Consider the following 18,997-nt stretch of genomic DNA (forward strand, 5'->3'; position numbering starts at 1 on the left):
ATTGAATTAACATTGCCTTTTTGCAGTGACCTGTGAATACCAATAAAAAATTATAAGTAAAATACTTTTCAGCCAAGACAGTGAAAGGTGAATAAATAGTAATAAGCTTGTACTTCTGTGTCAGTATTGGTCCTGTTAAGGAAGGCAATTCTTGCAGTACATTTGCAGGTTTTGGGTGCACATCAGTGATAGCAAATTAAACAGTGTAAACTGCTGTGGGGTCTTCTGGAAAGATTAATCTTAAGGTTCCCTAGATGTTCTAACTAAAGCTGTCCTAAAGACTCAGATTTTTAATGGTCCTACGTTTCTATCTGTTAAAGAAAACAACGTGAAGAAGAATAACCACGTGGGAATAATCACACTGTATGTCTTCTCCTTACTAGAAATACAGATAGTGGATTTTTTTGTTCTTCTTTTCTGCCTTACAAAAATTATGTGCAATTTTTTTTGCTTTAAGGTGCCCCTGTCTCAAATATGGTGACATACCCTGAATCCTTTTTACAGATTCTTGTTTAACCTTTTCCGCTAATTACTTCCCTTATGTTTCTTTTCATTTAGAAAACCCATAAATATTTTCTGAATTTGCTTTACAGTCTTAAGAGAAGACTTGATCAATATGCTGGCTTTTTCAGCTCTGAAGACCCGCATTCTGAATGAATTTGACTTACTGTGACTGAAAATGAGTTTGACGTGCTCATCCTGACTTCCCTATGTCAGTACTGCAGAACCGTTGCAAAACAGTACCGGTCTTCCCGACAGAGTCAGGCACGCTGATGGGCAAAGGGAGGAAGCCACTTGCCTGTCCGTACTGTGGCTGATCTGCTCTGATCCTTACTGGTCTTTCCTTCCTTTGGGTATTTCTGTCAATGCCCAGGAAATTTTGGTATGCAGTATCTAATTACAAAAAGATTTTTGAAGATGATCTACAGTTTGACACCACTTCTTACTTTTGTTTTATATACGTGAATGCTTCAACTTCACCATTTTGCCAAGTTCCACCAATTCCCACTGTTGGTGAACCAGTTTAAGGTCATATATATCATATTGTTGTCAGAATTGGGAATAATCAAAATCATGGTAAGATGTGTACATTGTGTGAACTGAAGGACAAAACAATGATTTACTGCCGTCTAAGCTTTTGTTTTCTTTTGTTTATGAAAATAGACCTGGAGATGGTGAGATATTAGTTAGAAAATGACAACCAGTTTGTATCTATAGAAAAAAACATAACTCGCTATGAATTAGAAGTATATAAAGAGAGAGACATCTCCGTGTCAGACTTGAGCAGAATGATGCCTACATTCGTACTTATTTTCTGGTTATTTCTGGTTAGGGGGGAAGTTTAATCCATATGTGAGGACTTATTGCTAATGGGAATGGGATGTAAAATTGAAGGAAAATACAAAATAGCAAACACTTCATGAAAACTTGGAGCAACTGAAGAGTATGATGGGTTTTGAACATCCCTTTTAGTCAAAACAGAAATTCTTTCAGTGGTCTGTCATCGAAGAGTTCTCCTTATGGGTTGTCTGTACTTCAGTGCAACGCTTTTGGAGCCTCTGAAGTGGAGGGGATGACCACTGTGCCTTTGCTTAGCAAAGAGCAACATCGTGGTTGTCCAGTTTGAACAGCACAGTGCTCTCCTAACCTTTCCAGTGGCCAGTGATGTTCTTGTCTGCTTGTTGATAGCAGTGGCACCGTAATGTTCCTCTGGGATTTGGAGTTTGTGTACTAATAACATTGACTTGCATGGTATCTGCAGAAAACACTTTTCCAGAAGTACCAACAGTCATTTGAGTGAACTTACCTCACTGTCCCTCTGGATCTTGGTGGTGTACGCAACGACTTTATAAAGAGTTGAAGAGAACAGCAGGCACAAACTGCATCTGGGGCTCTTCTTATTTAGGAAGCCATTAGACAATATTGCAGACATTCTCTATTATTTCTCTACTTGTAGTGATGTCATATTTGTATTACTGTGCGTACTTTTATTTGCCCTAATCTGTTTTAACTCTTAGGCCTGCTGCTCTGAATGTGTGTTTACTAGTCTTTTCTCTTACTGTCCCTTTGTCTCTAATGGTCTCTAATAAATAGAAAAGGCACGTACCTGCTGTTCTTCTGTGTTACTGAGTGACATCCATCACAAAGAAGCCTGTGAAATGATTTTGTTGAAGAGCTGCCAGCACCATAAACACAAATTACCAGTGTGCATCCATCTTTACTGCGCATCTTTCCTTTTTTGTAGTAGTTCAAATAGAATTGTGTAATCAACTTTGCAAAGGTAGCTCTTGCCATCATAACGAGGTTTGTTACCCTGCTAGGGTTCAGTAACAACTATTGGACATGCAAAAAAAACCTTATGGATGTAAAGTGATATCTTAAAAGATTTTTTTCATTTTTTTAGGCTACTCACCCAGAATGTTGGTCTTCTTTATGTTGGAAACTTTGACAGACCTTTTGCACAAATTAAGGTATGACTAATAAGCTGAGGGGGGAGGTGGCTATTTAAATTATTTAACTTCTGTATGATTTAAGTCTTGATTTAGAGAACTTCAATCTATCAGTAACATTTTAGGAAAAATAATGGGAAATAGTGCTACTTTGGTGATGTTTGCAATATTCTGGGTTTTCTTCTAGTTACATCTGTGTACTTAACTTGTCAAAGAAGTCAGTAACATTTTAAAACAATGCCACTTTTGGAACTCTTGTAATTCTTAAAGTGATCCTTGACAGGGAAGACACTGCAGTAAAAAGCACAGATTGCTTTCCCAGTATTATTAGATTTATTATGAAAGACTCATACAATTGCTGGAAAATCATTTGTCTTTTCTGACTTACCGTTTCTTTTCCTTCAGTTGAACTATAATAGTTTCAAATTTCTAATTGCCAGTTGCTAATGAGTTATTGTCATGTCACTTGCAAACAAAAATGTTTTACAAGAATATATGGACTGATTTTGATGAGTTTCATTGGGATTTTTCTTAGGACAAGGAGAGGGAAGCATTAGCATGTCAATCATTACACTGGGATGTGGAAATGTGGTATCTGTTTTAGAATGCTGAAATGTTCCCATGTCCCAGACCATACCTGTAATTACTATATATTCTGCACTCTTGGCAGCGTTGTTCCCTCCATGGTGAGCACATGCTTGTGCTTCTCAGAATTTTAAAAGCCTTGATTTTGTTTTACATCATAATGAAACTTAATTTATATAACTCAGATGTGTTCCTTTGCCATCCCTAATTACAATATAAAGAACAGTATTCCCAACCGTATCTAGCTAATACTTGCTTTTTCTAACTTAAACTTCAGTACTGTTTTAAAATTACTTTAAATGAACAGATGCATGCTTTTCATCTTCCCTGTTCCTTTTCTGCCATCTTCCCGGTTCCTACATGTATATTATTCAGTTTGGCTCATAATCAAACAATTTAGGTGTTTCTTGCATGAAACCTTGGGTTGCAAGCAGTTTCATCACAATCAATCTTGTATATTTTTGGTGCTAACCCTTCAGAATAGTGCTTGTTTAAATGCTTCATAAAAGTTATCTCACACAGTTCTCCCCTTCCAAATGAGGCCCCATTCCCACCCTCGCCTGCCCCATCCATTTCTAATAATAGACAGCAAAATGAGAAGGTTTTCCCCATGGCTGGGAAGAGTTTGTAAGTTCACTGAGTGGATCTGAGAGAGAAGCAGCATATACTGCACTCGTTTTCAGCCGTTTGCAGTCAGCAGTGGTATTCCTCCCATCACTTGCGGCCAGGGAGAGGCCCTTCTGTTCACAGGACGGCTGCAAAGCAGACGCTGTGCAGGATCAAACTGCAGGACTGAGTATCATATCACTAGCAAATGCTTAGGGAAAGACTGCAAAAATAGGATAAATACAAAGTACGCAGTGGGTTTCCTGCAATTTGCATGCAGGGCCTCCTCTGCTGAAAGTTGTATCTGCGTCCCGGTGCTTAATAGACTCAGTTGGACCTTCCTCCCTGTGTGTGCCTAAGGGATTTTCTACTAAATTTTCAACATACAAAGCCATACGATCACTGTGAGTTAAAGTATTATTTTATTTCTTTTAAACCTGTTGCCTAATAATTCATTTTGGTTCAACCTAGGCCTTATGTCAGGAGAAATGGTGAGCAGTCATTTTCTATTCCTGACTTTATCTTCTTTTCCATATTACCCCAATCTTGCATCTTCCAAGCTGCAAAAACTTAATCTATTTAATTACTCCCTGTATCTAACCATTCAGTATCTCCAATCAACACTGGTTTTGTTCTTCGTACCCTTCTGTATTTCTACTGTTGCCTTTTTTAAGGTAGGGAATGGCACAATATTCAAGATATGGGCACAATAACATTTTCTGTTCTGTTTGCTGTTCTTACCTTACATATGGTACAATGGTTGATAAATATCTGACATACATTTAATTTAGAGTAGGTTAATATTAGAGTTTCTGGTAAAATATCACTGGTGTAGTCTCATCCTAAATGTTGTGTTTGCCACAGAATAGGTAATGTGGATATACAAATTACCTTTCAGTTACTACCTAGGCAAAACAAAGCTTATTATCCACTAAATTACTGTGAATTACATAGACGTGTTTGAATAAGCTAATTCTGCAAGCTGCACTCTATAAAACATAACTTCTATTTTTGGAGCTATAGTCATGGCGTACATTTGTACGTATATACATGGGCGTACATTTGCACACCGTTGCTTTGCTTTGTTTCAGATGCTAAAGGTTATCTTGAAGTGGTAAGCTAATTTGTCTCATGGTCGTCTCTTCCGTGGCTTGTATTATTAGCTGCAACTGGGAAATGGCATACAGTTAACAAAAACAATAAGCTTTTTTTAATTGAGGCTCCTATCTGATTGCTTGGAGATTCTAGAAGGATGTTGGCTGCATGACAGCAGGAGGAACTGGTGTACGGTGATGGGGTCGCAACTTCATAGAGATCTTCAGCACCAAAAACGGGGAGTAGTAATTCACACTGAGAGTTGGTGCTGCGAAAAGAAATTTCTGTACTCTATAGATGTACAAAGGCCTTTTGTAACTGTTGACACAAGTTTCTTTCATTCTTCCCCCAGCAGTTCTTCAGGTCTTTCATACGCGGTTGCTAATGATTCCACCAGTTAAAAAGACCTGTGAACCACACTTGGTCCTGGAATATATATAAGGCAGAGTCTTTGTAACCTTTTAGTTCAGATTTGCTTTTGCTCACTGTGTGATGGATTGGTCTCTTTTGTTGTATAAATTACCCACTCATGTTCATTTGCAAACATCCCGAGTATTATGTATTCTATCAAGATATGGCATTTCTTGCCCAACGTGTGCATTAAGGAATGCCCCAAACCACTACACTCCTCTGTCAGTGTAGATTTATTACTCAAAGCGAACCATTACTATACAGCAGTACTTCCAATGCATTTTAGTGTGCTTCCAGTTGGACAAATAGGAATGTTACCAGGCCTTTGAAATATTCATAGTAAACATAGAAACTGCCATGCTGGTACTAATAAATTCATGTTTCAATTTATGTGCATTTACAAAACTGCCAAGAGGGAAACTCCTTATCAAAGTACCCCTTCCCAAAAGCAAACAAGTTTGATTTTCCAGAACTGTGCAGGAGATAATTGCACCAGTGACTTTGATGATGAAGACTGTAGATGGCAAGTCTGGGAAAAGAGTCTGAAATACTAACATCTCTTCTAGGATGGTTTTTCTATGTCTTCCTTTCTAATATCAATAATTCATTAATATTTGTATATATTAACATTTATAATGTTTTGAGACATAGATGAACTGGTAAGATTAAATGAAATTACCTGATCTTCTTCCTCCTGACTTGCTTTGAGTGGTATCAGTGGTAGTGCTTGATAGATGTTTGATCTCTGTACTTCATTATACAAAAGAAATGTGAAGCATTCACTCCCCAAGCTTTTGAATCCTGTATCTGGTAGCAGATAGATTAGAAGAAATGGAAAAAAGAGTGTTATCCTGGCTAGAGGGATCTGCCTGGAACTTTTCTTTTCCAATGATGTGCTAGTTCATAGATATTGCAAGATTTTGTATGTTGCTACTTTGAACAGAGTTCATGATACGGAACTTTTAAGTTATTGCATAGTGGTTGTGATTGCTCTTGTTCTAGGGTAATATTCAGTGAGTTTCAGTAAGTTCAGTGGCTTATAAAAATGATGGCTATTTCAGTTAGCTGCTGAGAGTACTAAATAAATTAGTGATTTGAAAGTCAAATTTGCTGTGACAATGAATTCGCATTTTATTTCCAAGGGGCTGTTCTTTAAGGTTATGTTGAAGGAATCGATTTCACAGAGGGTAGTTCCTCTTAATAATTTTATTTCTAAATGAAATTATTCTAAATTATTGTTTAATTCTAGTGTCTGTTCAAAGGTGTTGTAGAACAGTTTCACCATAAAGGTTTACTTTTTGTATCTTTTCCCATTTAAGTAGCTATGTTAGTAGTAGTAGTTACTGTCATATACTTCTGCATTTATTCAAAGAACTTGGGAGCAATTCACTGATTTGCAGCTTTCTTTGGATCTTAAGTGGTTGTATTTATTAAATATCTCTTGGAAACTGGATGAAACAAAAAAGATTTCTATAAGTGACAATCTCAATCAGCAAGATAAAGTATGGACATCAGCTGGAATTAACTGGCAAACTTTCTTAAATCTATTTACATTAAATATTGTTAGTATTCTTTTACTAGCAAGGAAGCTATTAAAGCAAAAATTTTATCATAGAAATTTTGTGTTTATTAGAAGTAACTAAATCCATTGTCCTAACATACATAATAGTCACTTGATGGAAGGATATGTTATGGGGTTTTTAACCTGTTTACAGAACAAGAAGTCTTCATAACATATATGACATGCTGTTTTTAAAATACAGATTTGATCAATGTAGATTAGAATGAAAATGTAGCTATGCTATATCCAGTAATTATAACTATAAAGAAAATTATAATTGCTTAATCAATTTATTAGGATTGAAAGTTTTTGCAGTTCAGTTCCTAGTTGCTTCTGGGATTAGGGGAAACTTCAGTACACTGTGTTCTCCATTATTAATCAGTAATGAAGCTTCTGGCAGTCTTTACTATTTGAGCTAATGACTAGTTTCATTTTGGGCTCTTAACACATTAAATTACCATTTAAATAAAGATTAATTACTGCTATTTTATTTTTAGTATTTTAAGAGTAGTTATTAAAAAGTTTCATAATAAATACTACTTTGTTCAAAATAGAATTGTTCAATTTAATAGAATATGAGGACAGTTATGCTGAAAAGAGTATTTTGGAAATAGTGATGTGTTCTTAGTATTTTGTTTCTATGGTAGGAGCCCAGTGGAAAGATTCTGAAAGTTTTAAGTTTGCTTCTGGGGCATTTGCTGCTGTAGTTACAGCAGTCTTGCTGACAAGGACTAGCAAGGAATCAAGCTCTCTCCTCTGACCTGCAGCTCAGTAGCCGTTATCTGTGATTTTATTAAACCTGAGAACAGTATTGCTGATTGCTGAGACAGCTAAACCTACCGCCTACACTCCAGGACTGCAGTTTGGTTCTAAGCTATTATTTGCTCATTTTCCCTCGGCAAATACATTTTTAACTTAAAACATGATGAAGCATAGTGGAGCTCTGCCAGAGAGGCCTTGCAACGGGTGATTGCCCGAGAACAATTTCTCTGATCATATCACATCAGAACCAGTAGACCCTCCAGATACAAACCCATCCACCTTTACTTCAAGATCTGCAGGCAACTTATCAGCGCCTCAGAGAATTTACTGTAATGTTGCCAAGAGCTGAAACATCTTCAACACAGCTGCTTTACTTTTGTCCAGACATAGAGGCTGAACTGATGTCTGAGAACCAGGCTCTGAAGTCTAGCCTCACTCATGACTCCTTCAGCATTATCAAACATCTGGAGATGATTACTGAAGTGATTGGCCACAATTTACAAAACAGTCTTTTCCTGAAAGAAGAGGGCAAAGGCATGAATTGGTGAACTCGCTGCTTTCAAGAGCTTGTTTCTCAAGCTAGGATAAGCTGCTGATTTCTTGACTGAAGCTGGCATGTTTTTCTTCCCCGAGTGACAGTGGCTTCTACTACCAATTAGTGGTCCCAGAGCTGGGTGGACTGCCACTGTCTAATCACAGAGGACAGATGGAGCACCTTGTTAGGGTACATCTCTTCAGACTACTCCAAATTTAGGAGGAGAATTAGTCCAACTTTCCCCATACACTCAGTTGCTGTTCTGACAGAGCTCCACAACAACAACAACGTGATCTGTACGGTCTTTTAGCAAAATACATGTAAAAGTTTTCCCTCTGTGCCTGTTGACAGCCAGTAAAAGTATGTTGGTGCCCTAATTATTCAATGCTTTGCTTACTGGTCTTTCATACAATTGACAGAGGTTTTTGTGTTCACTACCACAGCAGGAAAGAATTTCTCATTTATCATGGTGAAGTCATAATCTGAGTTTTTTGTTGCCTGTCTCCCCTTCTTATTATTTTGTGCTGTTAGTGTATTTTGTGCGATGTGAAATGCCATAGAATAAAACATAAGGATATCATGCCTTCCGCTTGAAGAAGACAACAAATACAGCCCTAGAATCTCTGGAGTGAGATGTTCCTGAGAGAAAGGAAGTACAGATTTATCTGTAAGTGTTTGATTCTGGTTGTTCACGTTGAAGACAAATGATTTCAAACTGAAAGAGACACCACTGGGTTGAACACAGGCCTGTCAAATTAAAGAAAAATAGTGGTAACTTGCTTGGTTAGCTTAGCAAGATGGTGTCAGAGAAGGATTATTTCATCTTCAGATTAGCAGAGTTAACACAGGTGGTGAGAGGAAGAAAAAAGGGAGAAGTTTATTCTAAACTAGGAAAGTAATGATAGGAGAACAAATGGATTATGCTGGACAGAAATAATTTTATTCTGAAAGCTGAAGAATACTTTTGAGAGCTACAGATCTGGATCCAACTTCCACTAGGAACAAACACCTTTACAGTGTTGAGAAGGAATGTGATAATTATACGATTTGATGACTGTGAAAGAAGAAGATAAACTCAGATAATCTGAGTCCCTATGTTTCATTAAACACAGTCACTCTGAATTAAAACAGACAAAATGAGGATAAAGCTGTATATTTTGGAACAGACTGCCCAGGGAAGTGGTATAGTCACAGTCCCTGGAAGTATTCAAAAAATGTGTGGATGTGGTGCTTAGGGACATGGTTTAGAGGTGGACCAGGCAGTTAGGCTAACAGGTCGGACTCGATCTCAGAGGTCCTTTCCAACCTTAATGATTCTATGATTCTATAATATTCTACCTCTTCTGAAGTTCAAACTATATCTTTAGGATAAAGTCATTAACGTTAATAATATTATATTTATTATTGTTAACAGTCCCCAAACAGAACTGGTGGGTGGCTCTAATGTTTTATAGAGTTTTGTGGGATGTTACAGAAGGATTTTCACATCCTCTTGCTAAATGTGGAAGCTGCACTGGGCATCGTTGGAATTGCTAGTATTAGGCTGTTGAGAAGATGCATAAGAAAATCCTTCTCTGTCTTACTCTGTGTGTTGTGGAAACCACCTATATTTGTGTGTCGTGCAGAAGTCAACACATGGAAATAGTTTTAGCACCAACACTTTAAAAGTTTTTCAAAATAAATTTCTCAGTGGAGTGGGAATTTAAGCTTTGTTCCTAATGTTTATTGTTACAAGACGACAATGTACAGTCTTCTTATGGGAAGACACACGATGCTGAGATAACGCCTTCTGCTGCATGAACCTGTCCTCCTTTTCCACTCTTTCCTTTCCTCTGCACTGATTTCACATTAAGGACTGAGTCAAATTCAATATCTCAGTTTTTATCTTCAGGGTGCTCACATGGTCTGGGATATATGAAAAGTTACCTGGCATAGGGTTATGGACTGTGTTTGCCTTCCTCGGGAATGCAGGAAGCTTTTACATTAAAAATAAAGTTAATTCTCAGCAGCAAGAGGGTTTTCAGGAGGGCAGCCTAGGACTTGAAGTAAAACTGATGGAACCTGGAGTGGTTACACATCTTGCAATCTTCTGTCCCAAGTTCAAGGTGCCTTTCTTTGACTTTGTGTCCTAAACAAAAAACAAAATTAGAATTTGTGACAGCAGTAACAGGAAGAAAAAACTGCCCTACCCATACAGTTTATATCTCATAATGAAGATGAGGGAGGTGCTACAGAGAATTTACTGAACAAACTGCAAGTTAGAAAGTATTGTAAGGTGCTAGCAAGAAATCACCTACTGCTCATTCCTAAGTTACATGTTTGTTAAAGGTAGCAAATTCAGCTCATTTTGAAAATAGAATACTTTTGAACCATTACTTTGAGAATTAATTAGAAAAGAAAAAAGCGCATGGGTTAGTTCTTTATCCCTTGACTTCCTTTCATTTCTCTACATCTTGACATTCTTTGTTGCAGCTTTTCTCAAAAGCAATTGCTCTTAAGGGCAAGGGGTGCTGACTGCCTGTGTGTTTGTATAGTCCCTGGAATATCAGAGCACTCAGTCCTGCCTGGGAATGTTAGACACCAATAGTATAAATGAATAGTCATATATTTTATGTGTACGTTTATATTACAGTAAATGCCAGCATACAGTGGGCATATTTACTCTCTATAGACACACTGAGGGGAAAAAAATACTAAAAAAAAATATAAAAATAATCTAGCCTTGGAACTGGTGATGTAAACAGAAGAACAACTAGAAAATCTGCATGAGCGCTGCAAAAACTGAAGCAGTGAATTTGTATGCTGTCGCAATTGCTGCCCCTAAGAACAAGATGTTAATGAGCTACAATTTATAAATTCCTCTGTTCTGATGGATCAGATAGTCCCCATTTTGTTTTTTGTCATGATTATGCCTATGAATTCAGTTAAAAAATTTGTTCTTTGTAAAGCATGTGGTGTTCCATAGAAGTCCACAGAATTAGGAAGATTACCTCTGCAGTTTTCTGTTGTTGCTGCCAATAAGATAGAATAATTGGTGCTTGGTTTTGGACTATGATGTTTTTCTTTTTTATTTTTTCTTTTATTGGGCAGCTTTTGTTATTTCAGCTTCTAGTAGTTTTTTTTGAAAATCAATCCAAGTTTGTTCTTCTTAAGCATAGGGTAAATTAAGCCTTCTGGAAAGGTTAAAATAATAGCTAATTGATTGTCGAGCTTAATTTATTGGGGTTTTCTATTTACTTCTGTATTAACTGTTTAAGAAAAAAAATCTTCAAATGCTTTTGAGTATTGTAAAAATGAACAGATTGCAGTTTTTTAAGCCTTCCATTTCCTGGGCTTTGGAATACAAATACATCCTAGCAATAGAAAATCAGTACAATAATACCTCATTTCTCAAAAAGCTTAGAAAAACAAGTGCTGACAAAGGAGCCTCGTGAAGTTTAAGAGAAAGAAATGCAGTGTTTGCATCAGGGACAGAACGAGCCCCTGCAGCAGCTCTGAAAAGCGCCCGAGGATCCTAGTGGCATCAAGTTGAACGCAAGCCGGCCCTGTGCCCTTGCTCTGGTAAAGGCCAACCATACCTTTTGTGTTAGCTAGAGCATAGCCAGCAGGCCAAGGAAAGTCACTATTCTCTGCTCGAGCATTTGAGACACACATCTGGAGTAACCGTGCGCGGTTCGTGACTCCCCGGTGCAAGAGAAGTCGCCCTGCTGGAGCGATTCCTGCGGGGCTCATGAGGAAGGGTAGAGCCTGTGGGCTGTGAGGAGAGGTTAAAGAAATTGGGTTTCTTTGCTCTGGAGAAGGCAAGGGAGGGGAATAATTGCAATCTTCCATTACCTAAAGTGAGATGGCAGAAAAAAGAGCGCCAGACGTTTTCTCAGAGATGTTCAGGGAAGGAGAAAAAATTAGTTCCTAAGACCATTCGTATTTTCTTCTTCGCTTCTTTTGGTTGGAGTACTTTTTGACATGCCTCTGAGATTAAGCCAACCAGCAATTTTTTATCGCATTAGGGATGGTTGATTTGGAGTGTCCTGTTTCCTTTCATTTGATAAATAATGAGATTTGAAACCAGCAGTAGCTAATATATGTGCCATCAGACTTTAGCTTTCATTATTTTCTTATTTTGTCTCAGCATTCCTTCTTCTTGAATTCATTTGCTTTCTTACCTTCCTGGTAACTTCCGAAATATTTACTGTTGACCCCATACAGATACTATTCTGAGAAGTATAGTCATACAGAAAACTGGATTTTCAAAGTGATAAGCAGATTGTGCTTACAGTAGCTTTCCTATGCCCAGTGGTATGAAAACATACTATGATAAATGTGAGCATTAGGACATGCAGATTATGTCTCATTAAAATAACACATTAATAGACAAATAGATTATTTTCCATATTGAAGAAATGGCAAAACAAAAGGGCTAAGCTGCGTCTCTGAACCATGAAGTTATTGTTCACTACCAACTAAAAATTGCTGAGAAAGATACTGGTAATGAGAGGTTTGTTTTAGCAATAAATAAGCATAGATATTGCAGATACTTCTCATCTGCGTTGCATTGAGCCCTCATACTTGTCACGGTGGAATAACTGATCAGGTCATTGTAAAACTGCCAGATTTCTCGTGCTGTAGTGCAAGTTGTGTTTTGCTATTGTCCTCATCCTTTTTGTCACATTGTTCTTTCCCAGGCTTCAGTGTTTGAGAGTGTTCTGGCTCCCGTTACATGGGCGATTTGGGGCCGGCACCATCTTTTGTTTTGCTTTCTTATGTTTTGCAAAAATCATCTTAGAGAAGAGGATGATTTGTCCATGATGATTTTAAGCTCTTGAACATGGTAATTTGTTGCTGCAGCTGTCCCCGTGTTACAACTGCATTGTCAAACCTGGTGTGGGTGTGCCTCTGCACATAGAGAGCATAATTTGTTCTGAGTAATTGAGGATACCTTGATGACAACAGCTGTTTATGGGGCCAGCTCCGGTGCTTGGCTGAGTTGCAACAGGGACTGTTTTTCCTTTGATGTGGACATCCCCATGCTTAGTTTCCATAAATGCAATTGCCTTTGCATTTTCTGTTGACTAGAATACAGTACTCAAACAGTATAGCAGTGTGCTCAAGCTTCTCAGAGTTTTAGGCAATTTAGGAAACTCCTTGTAAATAACTGTCTTCTCAGAGAAACTAGTGTCCTAAATTTGTGTGTCTGTATTGTTTCCTTCAGAAATTATTCTTGTCATGTCATATTTGTTATCATAATCATTATTTTTTAATCTCTTCTGATTTTTGAAATCCGTTCTTCGACTTTTCTCTCTGCATTAGACCTTTCTGCAATAGAGGCTTTTGTTGGTACTATAGGCAAGTGAAATAAAGGCACTAGAATTGATGATAGTCAAAGAGAGAGAGTAGATACAAAAAAAAGGTTCTAAATAAAATTATAAAAATTGAACCCTATTAGAAATTTATTTTGATCGAATGAGACAATAGAAAGGTATTTGGACAAAGTCTTTTAGGTCTTTTTTTAACCATTTCTTAATTGTTTATTGTTTTAAAGTCTCATGAGAACATCGGCCGAGATTAGGCTTGAGGGGGGAAGAGAAAGCAAATTGTTGTTGTAAACAGTTTATAGGCAGAGTGTATCTAAATTTGTTAAGCTTTTAAAAGGTGAGTTATTTTGGGTCTAAACTGAACAAATGAGGTTGAACTTGATAAATGATGTTGAACTTGTAGTACCTTTGCGAAATGCAGATGATAATGTCTTTAAAATAAATTACTCATGAATAAATCAAGATGTTGAAGTTGCAAAGGGTAAGAGACGGTATAACAGGGAAATTCTTTGACTAGGAAATTGTTTCTGAGACCTTTCTTTATAGTATATATGAAACGCATAGTGAATATCATGAATGAGAAATATTTTAAATGTCAGATACTGATAAGATTGGAGAAAAACAGTTGACGGCAAAAATGATCATATTGAGAGGTACTGTGCTGGTTTAGGGCTAGTAAAAGGCAAATGCAGATTAAATTTAGATAAATGAAAAAGAATAGGCCCACAAACAATAACACAGAAGGTAGAAGAAATATCAAACGAGGTAATTATGCAGGATATCAGCTTACAAAGGAAAAGGGGTTGTGGATAATATCCTGTCTAATTATAATACCTATAAAGGAGGGTAGTCACACGAACTAATTTCAGCCACCGTATACCCCACAGGCTCCTGTATAGACAGTGGAAAACAGCTGAATCCAAGGGTGAATCCGGGAACCCCTAAGAAAAGTGCCTGACAGTTGCCTCGCTGGGTCTTTTAAATTGCTTTCTAGAAGTGCCAGTCTCTCTCAGTGGATTACATACCAAAACTAGCTCCTAAATTTTAAGTACCTAAAGTAATGGTGCAAACACTCATCTTGCCTGTCTCTCTGGACTTTTCCAATTACAAGATTAAAGGCTAGAGTAAAACCAAATTCTTATTGTACAGCTGTTTTAACTGCAAGTGAGCGTTTCCAGTACCGTATTCCCCACAGACAAGCATTGTGGCTTAAATGTCACTTCAGCTACTGCTAATAGATTTCCACAGATCCATTTTTTCCACCTTTTCTATCCTCAAATATAATCTGTGAAACCAGATAAATCCTGCAAGCTTAGGCTCTGTTAGACCTCTGATGAGAAAGTTGGTGGCTCTTACAGAAGGTTAGCAAATAAGGAGGAAGGGGGAATTAAACCAGATTGCGCCCATGAAAGGCTGGCCTGGAGGCAAAAAGATGAGTTTTCATGCTAGTAAAAGTAGAAGGATGCTTATCTCCTACACAAGGAAATGATAAATAGCACCTGTACAATTCGAAGAATGCCTTTGATTCCTAGAAAGCAGTAATCATAGAGGAAAATGAAGCTGTACATAGACAGTAAATCGGGTAAGATTATTTCTTTTTGCATTCTGAAGTCATTCCTCTATTTGTAGGATTTACAGTGAAATACTTAATTAAATGATTTTTTTATCATCAAATCGGCTTTCACAGTTTTCATTGCAAGGGTCACGTATACCTCTGCTTGGCAGTATTCCAGAATGATTATAGTATTTGTAAAATTTCACATCTGAGAAAGAGAAATATATACTAAAACTCAGTTGAATAATAGTGATGCAGTATCTTGTTATGTAATAGTCAACAAAACCATTATTTATTTACTTTTTGTTTGACAGTAGTAAAACTGCTGCAGTTTTATCTTTCTAGCATAAAGCGAGAATAAACTGAAGAACAACAGAGCTCAGTGGTGCTATTATATTTCAGCAAATTGAAGTTTTCAAAATGCCACTTCTGCTTCTCTCCAAAGAAAAAAAAGGTTGATTGTAGAGAAAATAGCATGTTATATCTTTGGGAAAAATAGTGTAGAAAGATTTGAAAAGGAAAGATCAGAGATGTGGCAGCATTGTTAGAACCATTGTGCAGACATTTTATTTGTATTGCTAAGAACTGTAGAAGTTTTCATTTACTGGGGAGGAAACTGTAAATATGCAATATTGCTTTTTATGTTACTAACTTCATTGAGTTACTGTTTAATTGTATATAGAAAAATTTCTACCAGTGACTTTACAGCCAAATGCTATAATGAAATGTCACTTCTTTTCAGAAAAATGTTACTTTCCCTTGATTAGCTGAAGTATTAAATCTGTTTCAGTAAATGAATCTATTGATTTTAGCTTAATGTGTTGTAATAAAAAATATTTGACTATGTTCTCAGTTGGTAGATTCATGAGGTACCATGCTGGATTCTGTACACGCATTGGTGTGAGGTTTTTATCTATTTTTCATGGGTGAAGCAGAGAAGTCAGTGTTGGTACAGCACGGAAGTAAAGACCTGGGTTCTGCTGGAGGACGGTTCTCTCACTTAAGCTCTGCAGAAGTCATCCACGGGCTTGCTTTCACTGGGTCAGCGAAGACCCTGAGAGTGCCCAAAGGTGGGAGAGAATGAGGCTATAGCAAAATAGTGCTGTTAAGCCTCTTGGTCCAGCTGTTCAGTCTGCTGGGACTCAGGCAGTCTTCCAGAGGTGGTTAACGTCAACCACGGTCCTTGCTGCCTTGTGGAGCTGCCCATTGCCTACGTATTAATGCTGCACCACACAAGAAATAAAATGCCTGATTAGTGTCATATGTTAACCTACCCAGTTGTAATTTAATAGTAATGCAGACAAGTGCAACCCAGCTTCTGCTTCATTTCATTAGTGGGTCATGGTTAGCCACGCTTGATTGCTGACCATTGCAGGAGCAGATTAACCAAGTGTTGTAGCATTTTTTTTTTTTTTTTAATACAAACACAACCTCTGAAGAAACCTGCGTGGGATGTGGGGAAGAGACTGGTCTACAGTAGAAGCAATGTAAAGGAGTATGCAAAAGCAGAATTAGAGACAAGAATGTTTGTTCTTTTACATAGTAATGCAAGATACGGTTACTGTATTTTCCTACATCATTACATTCTCTTTCCATTGGTTACACTTTGGATGCCATTAATGCATAGAAAGAGGTTTCAGAGTAACTTAACTTCAATAGAAGGAAAACAAAGGACATCTCCAAATAATTTAGAAGAATGTTTGTAGATCAGTGAGTCAGCGGTTTTGGACTTACAATACTGAAGTTAACGCTAAAGCAAGCAGACCCTGAATTACTTAATGACTAGCTTGTTAATGTTTCATTCAGAACTTTGAGGAAAAAGTCTGTAATTAGTAATAAGTGCTAGTAGTATTAGCAGGAAACTACAAACCAAGGCTTTCCATTTCAGTTCATGGATTTCCCCGCTGTGTGCACTCTTGCCTGACAAATCAACTCCCTTTTACCTTGGGCTTTTCAACTGTAGAATTATGTATGTAAAGCTCTTTTATCTAAAGCAAGCTAATGAAGTTGGTTGAACATATAAAAATACACTTTGAGATTACTGGGCAACAGGTTACAGAGTTGCCATGCCGTTACCTCTTTCTTCTTTTTCTTTTCTTATCTCTTTCCAGCGCTGCCTGTTCTTCTAGAGAAGAGCCTTTAAGAATTTATTTGTTTCCTGGCTAGAATTGTTAGTGACATTGTCTGCCTCTAGAATAGGTTTATGATGTTACTTGTAATGCTGTTACATCATGTGAAAAGCAAAACAAATGTTTTCAGCTGTATTTGGTAGAGAACTAATGCTGTTTCAGTCCTGGGCCTCAGGTAGGGGAGGACGGCTGCTCAAACACAGCTGTAGCACTTGAGCAGAGCACTCAAATTAGGCTCTGAATTCTGGAGAATTTAAGAATCAGCCCATGCAGAGGTCTTTGCAGGCCACAGCTTTATGATGTGGGTTTTTTTCTGGGAGGTCATCTGGTTAGAAAACTCAAGAGACTTTTCTTGACTTTGCTTGCCTTGGGTCTTGCAGGCTAACTGGGTGAAGTCATTTTGTGAAAGAAGAATGAAGACCAAATATTGTTGCTTGCTTATTTTGTTATTGATCTACCATACAATAACGAAGTGTATGAGCAAAGCCATGAAAATCATGCTCATGTACAGTGGGCTTTCCCAGATTTCCTCTCTGTCAGGGCTTTGGCAGGACCAACTATCAAACCATTGATTATCTCCTGTTGTCAGCACTCACCATTCAAAGTTGTAATCCTGTTTAGTTAATAGTAAAATAGAAACTCGGATAAAATCCTTATTGATTTGTCTAGAAACACTGCTGCCCAAGCAGACCAAGAAGTTCATAGGTTTCTGAAGCCACATCTGGAGAAATCCATAAAATCCTCTGAAGCTGGTTGTGACTCTTCCAAATCCATGAATATTGTCCATTCCTCTGCCTTGTGATTACTGCAGTCTATCGCCTCCCCCCACGTCCGTTACCGTGGTGTCCTGGGAAATCTGGCTTCCTAACTCTGCAGATTCATTAATAACAAGGAATAGAAAGGAAGTAGGGGCTTGCAATGAAAGGTAAAGCAGTAAGAACCCCTCTACAGCCTCATTTACCGACAAATTTGTGCCATCAATAGCTTATTCCTTGCTTAACTTTCTTTTAGAGGACTGACCTCATCAGCTGGCAGGCACCGTAAAAACCATTTGCAGTGTCTGAGCGACAATTAACTTTCCCTATCTAGCCCCTTCCGTTCTGTAACCCCACAATGATCAAGAAGACCTGCATGCTTAGATTTTAGATTATAGGTCAGATTATACTAAACGTCTTTAATTGCTTTTGAAGAAGGAGGAAAAAAGCTTTCCATGATTTAAGCCTCAAAGCCAGTTAGGCTTTGAAGTTTAAGGCAAACTATTCAATAAAGGGAAGGAGTTCAAGCCAGCTCAATGCTATAAAGGCAGCTGAGAAGTGAGTTAGGGCAGTTGACTTTCACTACAGCAGTTGCTTTGATCAAAGCTAATTTGTGAAAGTCTGCATTAAGTCAGCAGCCATTAATCTTTTTGTTGTGATGTATTATCAGTAATGGGAAAAAAAGATTATTTCCCTTCTAATTGAAATCTTAGAATGATGAAAAATACAATGAAAAATCCCTAACATGGCTTTTGCAGCTTTTTCCCCAACACATCTTTGCTTTATTATTTAGATTTTATAGCACTGCTGAATAGATTTTTTTTTTTTTTTTGGTGGTGGTTGTTGTTTGGCTCTTCTTGGCTTTATGTTTTATATTATTGCGGTGTTTCATCAAGGCATTTATCAGCTCCCTCATGTAAGTAGTTCTGGCGGTCACCTGAAACTCATCTTGTATCATTAGCTACAAAAATGGAAGGTTGAGTCAGCAGGGTTGTGAACTCCAATCTTAGCAATCAGGTGTAAGCATGCCCCCTCAAAATGGCGAGGTTTTAAAACTCATTAAAGTTTGACTTTTTTTTGGTCATCCTATATTTGAAAATTTGAAGTTCTTGCTTTCTTGTATAATACAAATACAAAACCTGAGAACTTTCTTTAAAAAATAAAGAATGTTTTTCTGCTGTAAGAGACTTGTGTGATTTCAAGATCTGGCACTCTTTTAAAAATACTAAGAATTACAGCAA

At 37.5% G+C, this 18,997-nt stretch overlaps 1 protein-coding gene across 4 annotated transcripts in view; it reads left to right on the top strand.

The window, feature by feature from the left end:
* The window catches only part of RNGTT (RNA guanylyltransferase and 5'-phosphatase), a 196,842-nt gene that overhangs the window by 161,446 nt on the left and 16,399 nt on the right, over window positions 1–18,997 (top strand). For 3 of the 4 annotated variants that reach the window (XM_082305218.1, XM_082305216.1, XM_082305217.1), the window contains one exon: window positions 2,405–2,471. In XM_082305218.1, the coding sequence (XP_082161344.1) occupies window positions 2,405–2,471 (67 nt within the window). Of the gene's footprint in view, window positions 1–2,404; window positions 2,472–3,921; window positions 3,996–18,997 lie in introns of those variants that run through there. The other variant, XM_082305219.1, reaches the window with a different exon arrangement.

Source organism: Platalea leucorodia (assembly GCF_965183815.1).
Source record: "Platalea leucorodia genome assembly, chromosome: 3".
NCBI lineage: Eukaryota > Metazoa > Chordata > Aves > Pelecaniformes > Threskiornithidae > Platalea > Platalea leucorodia.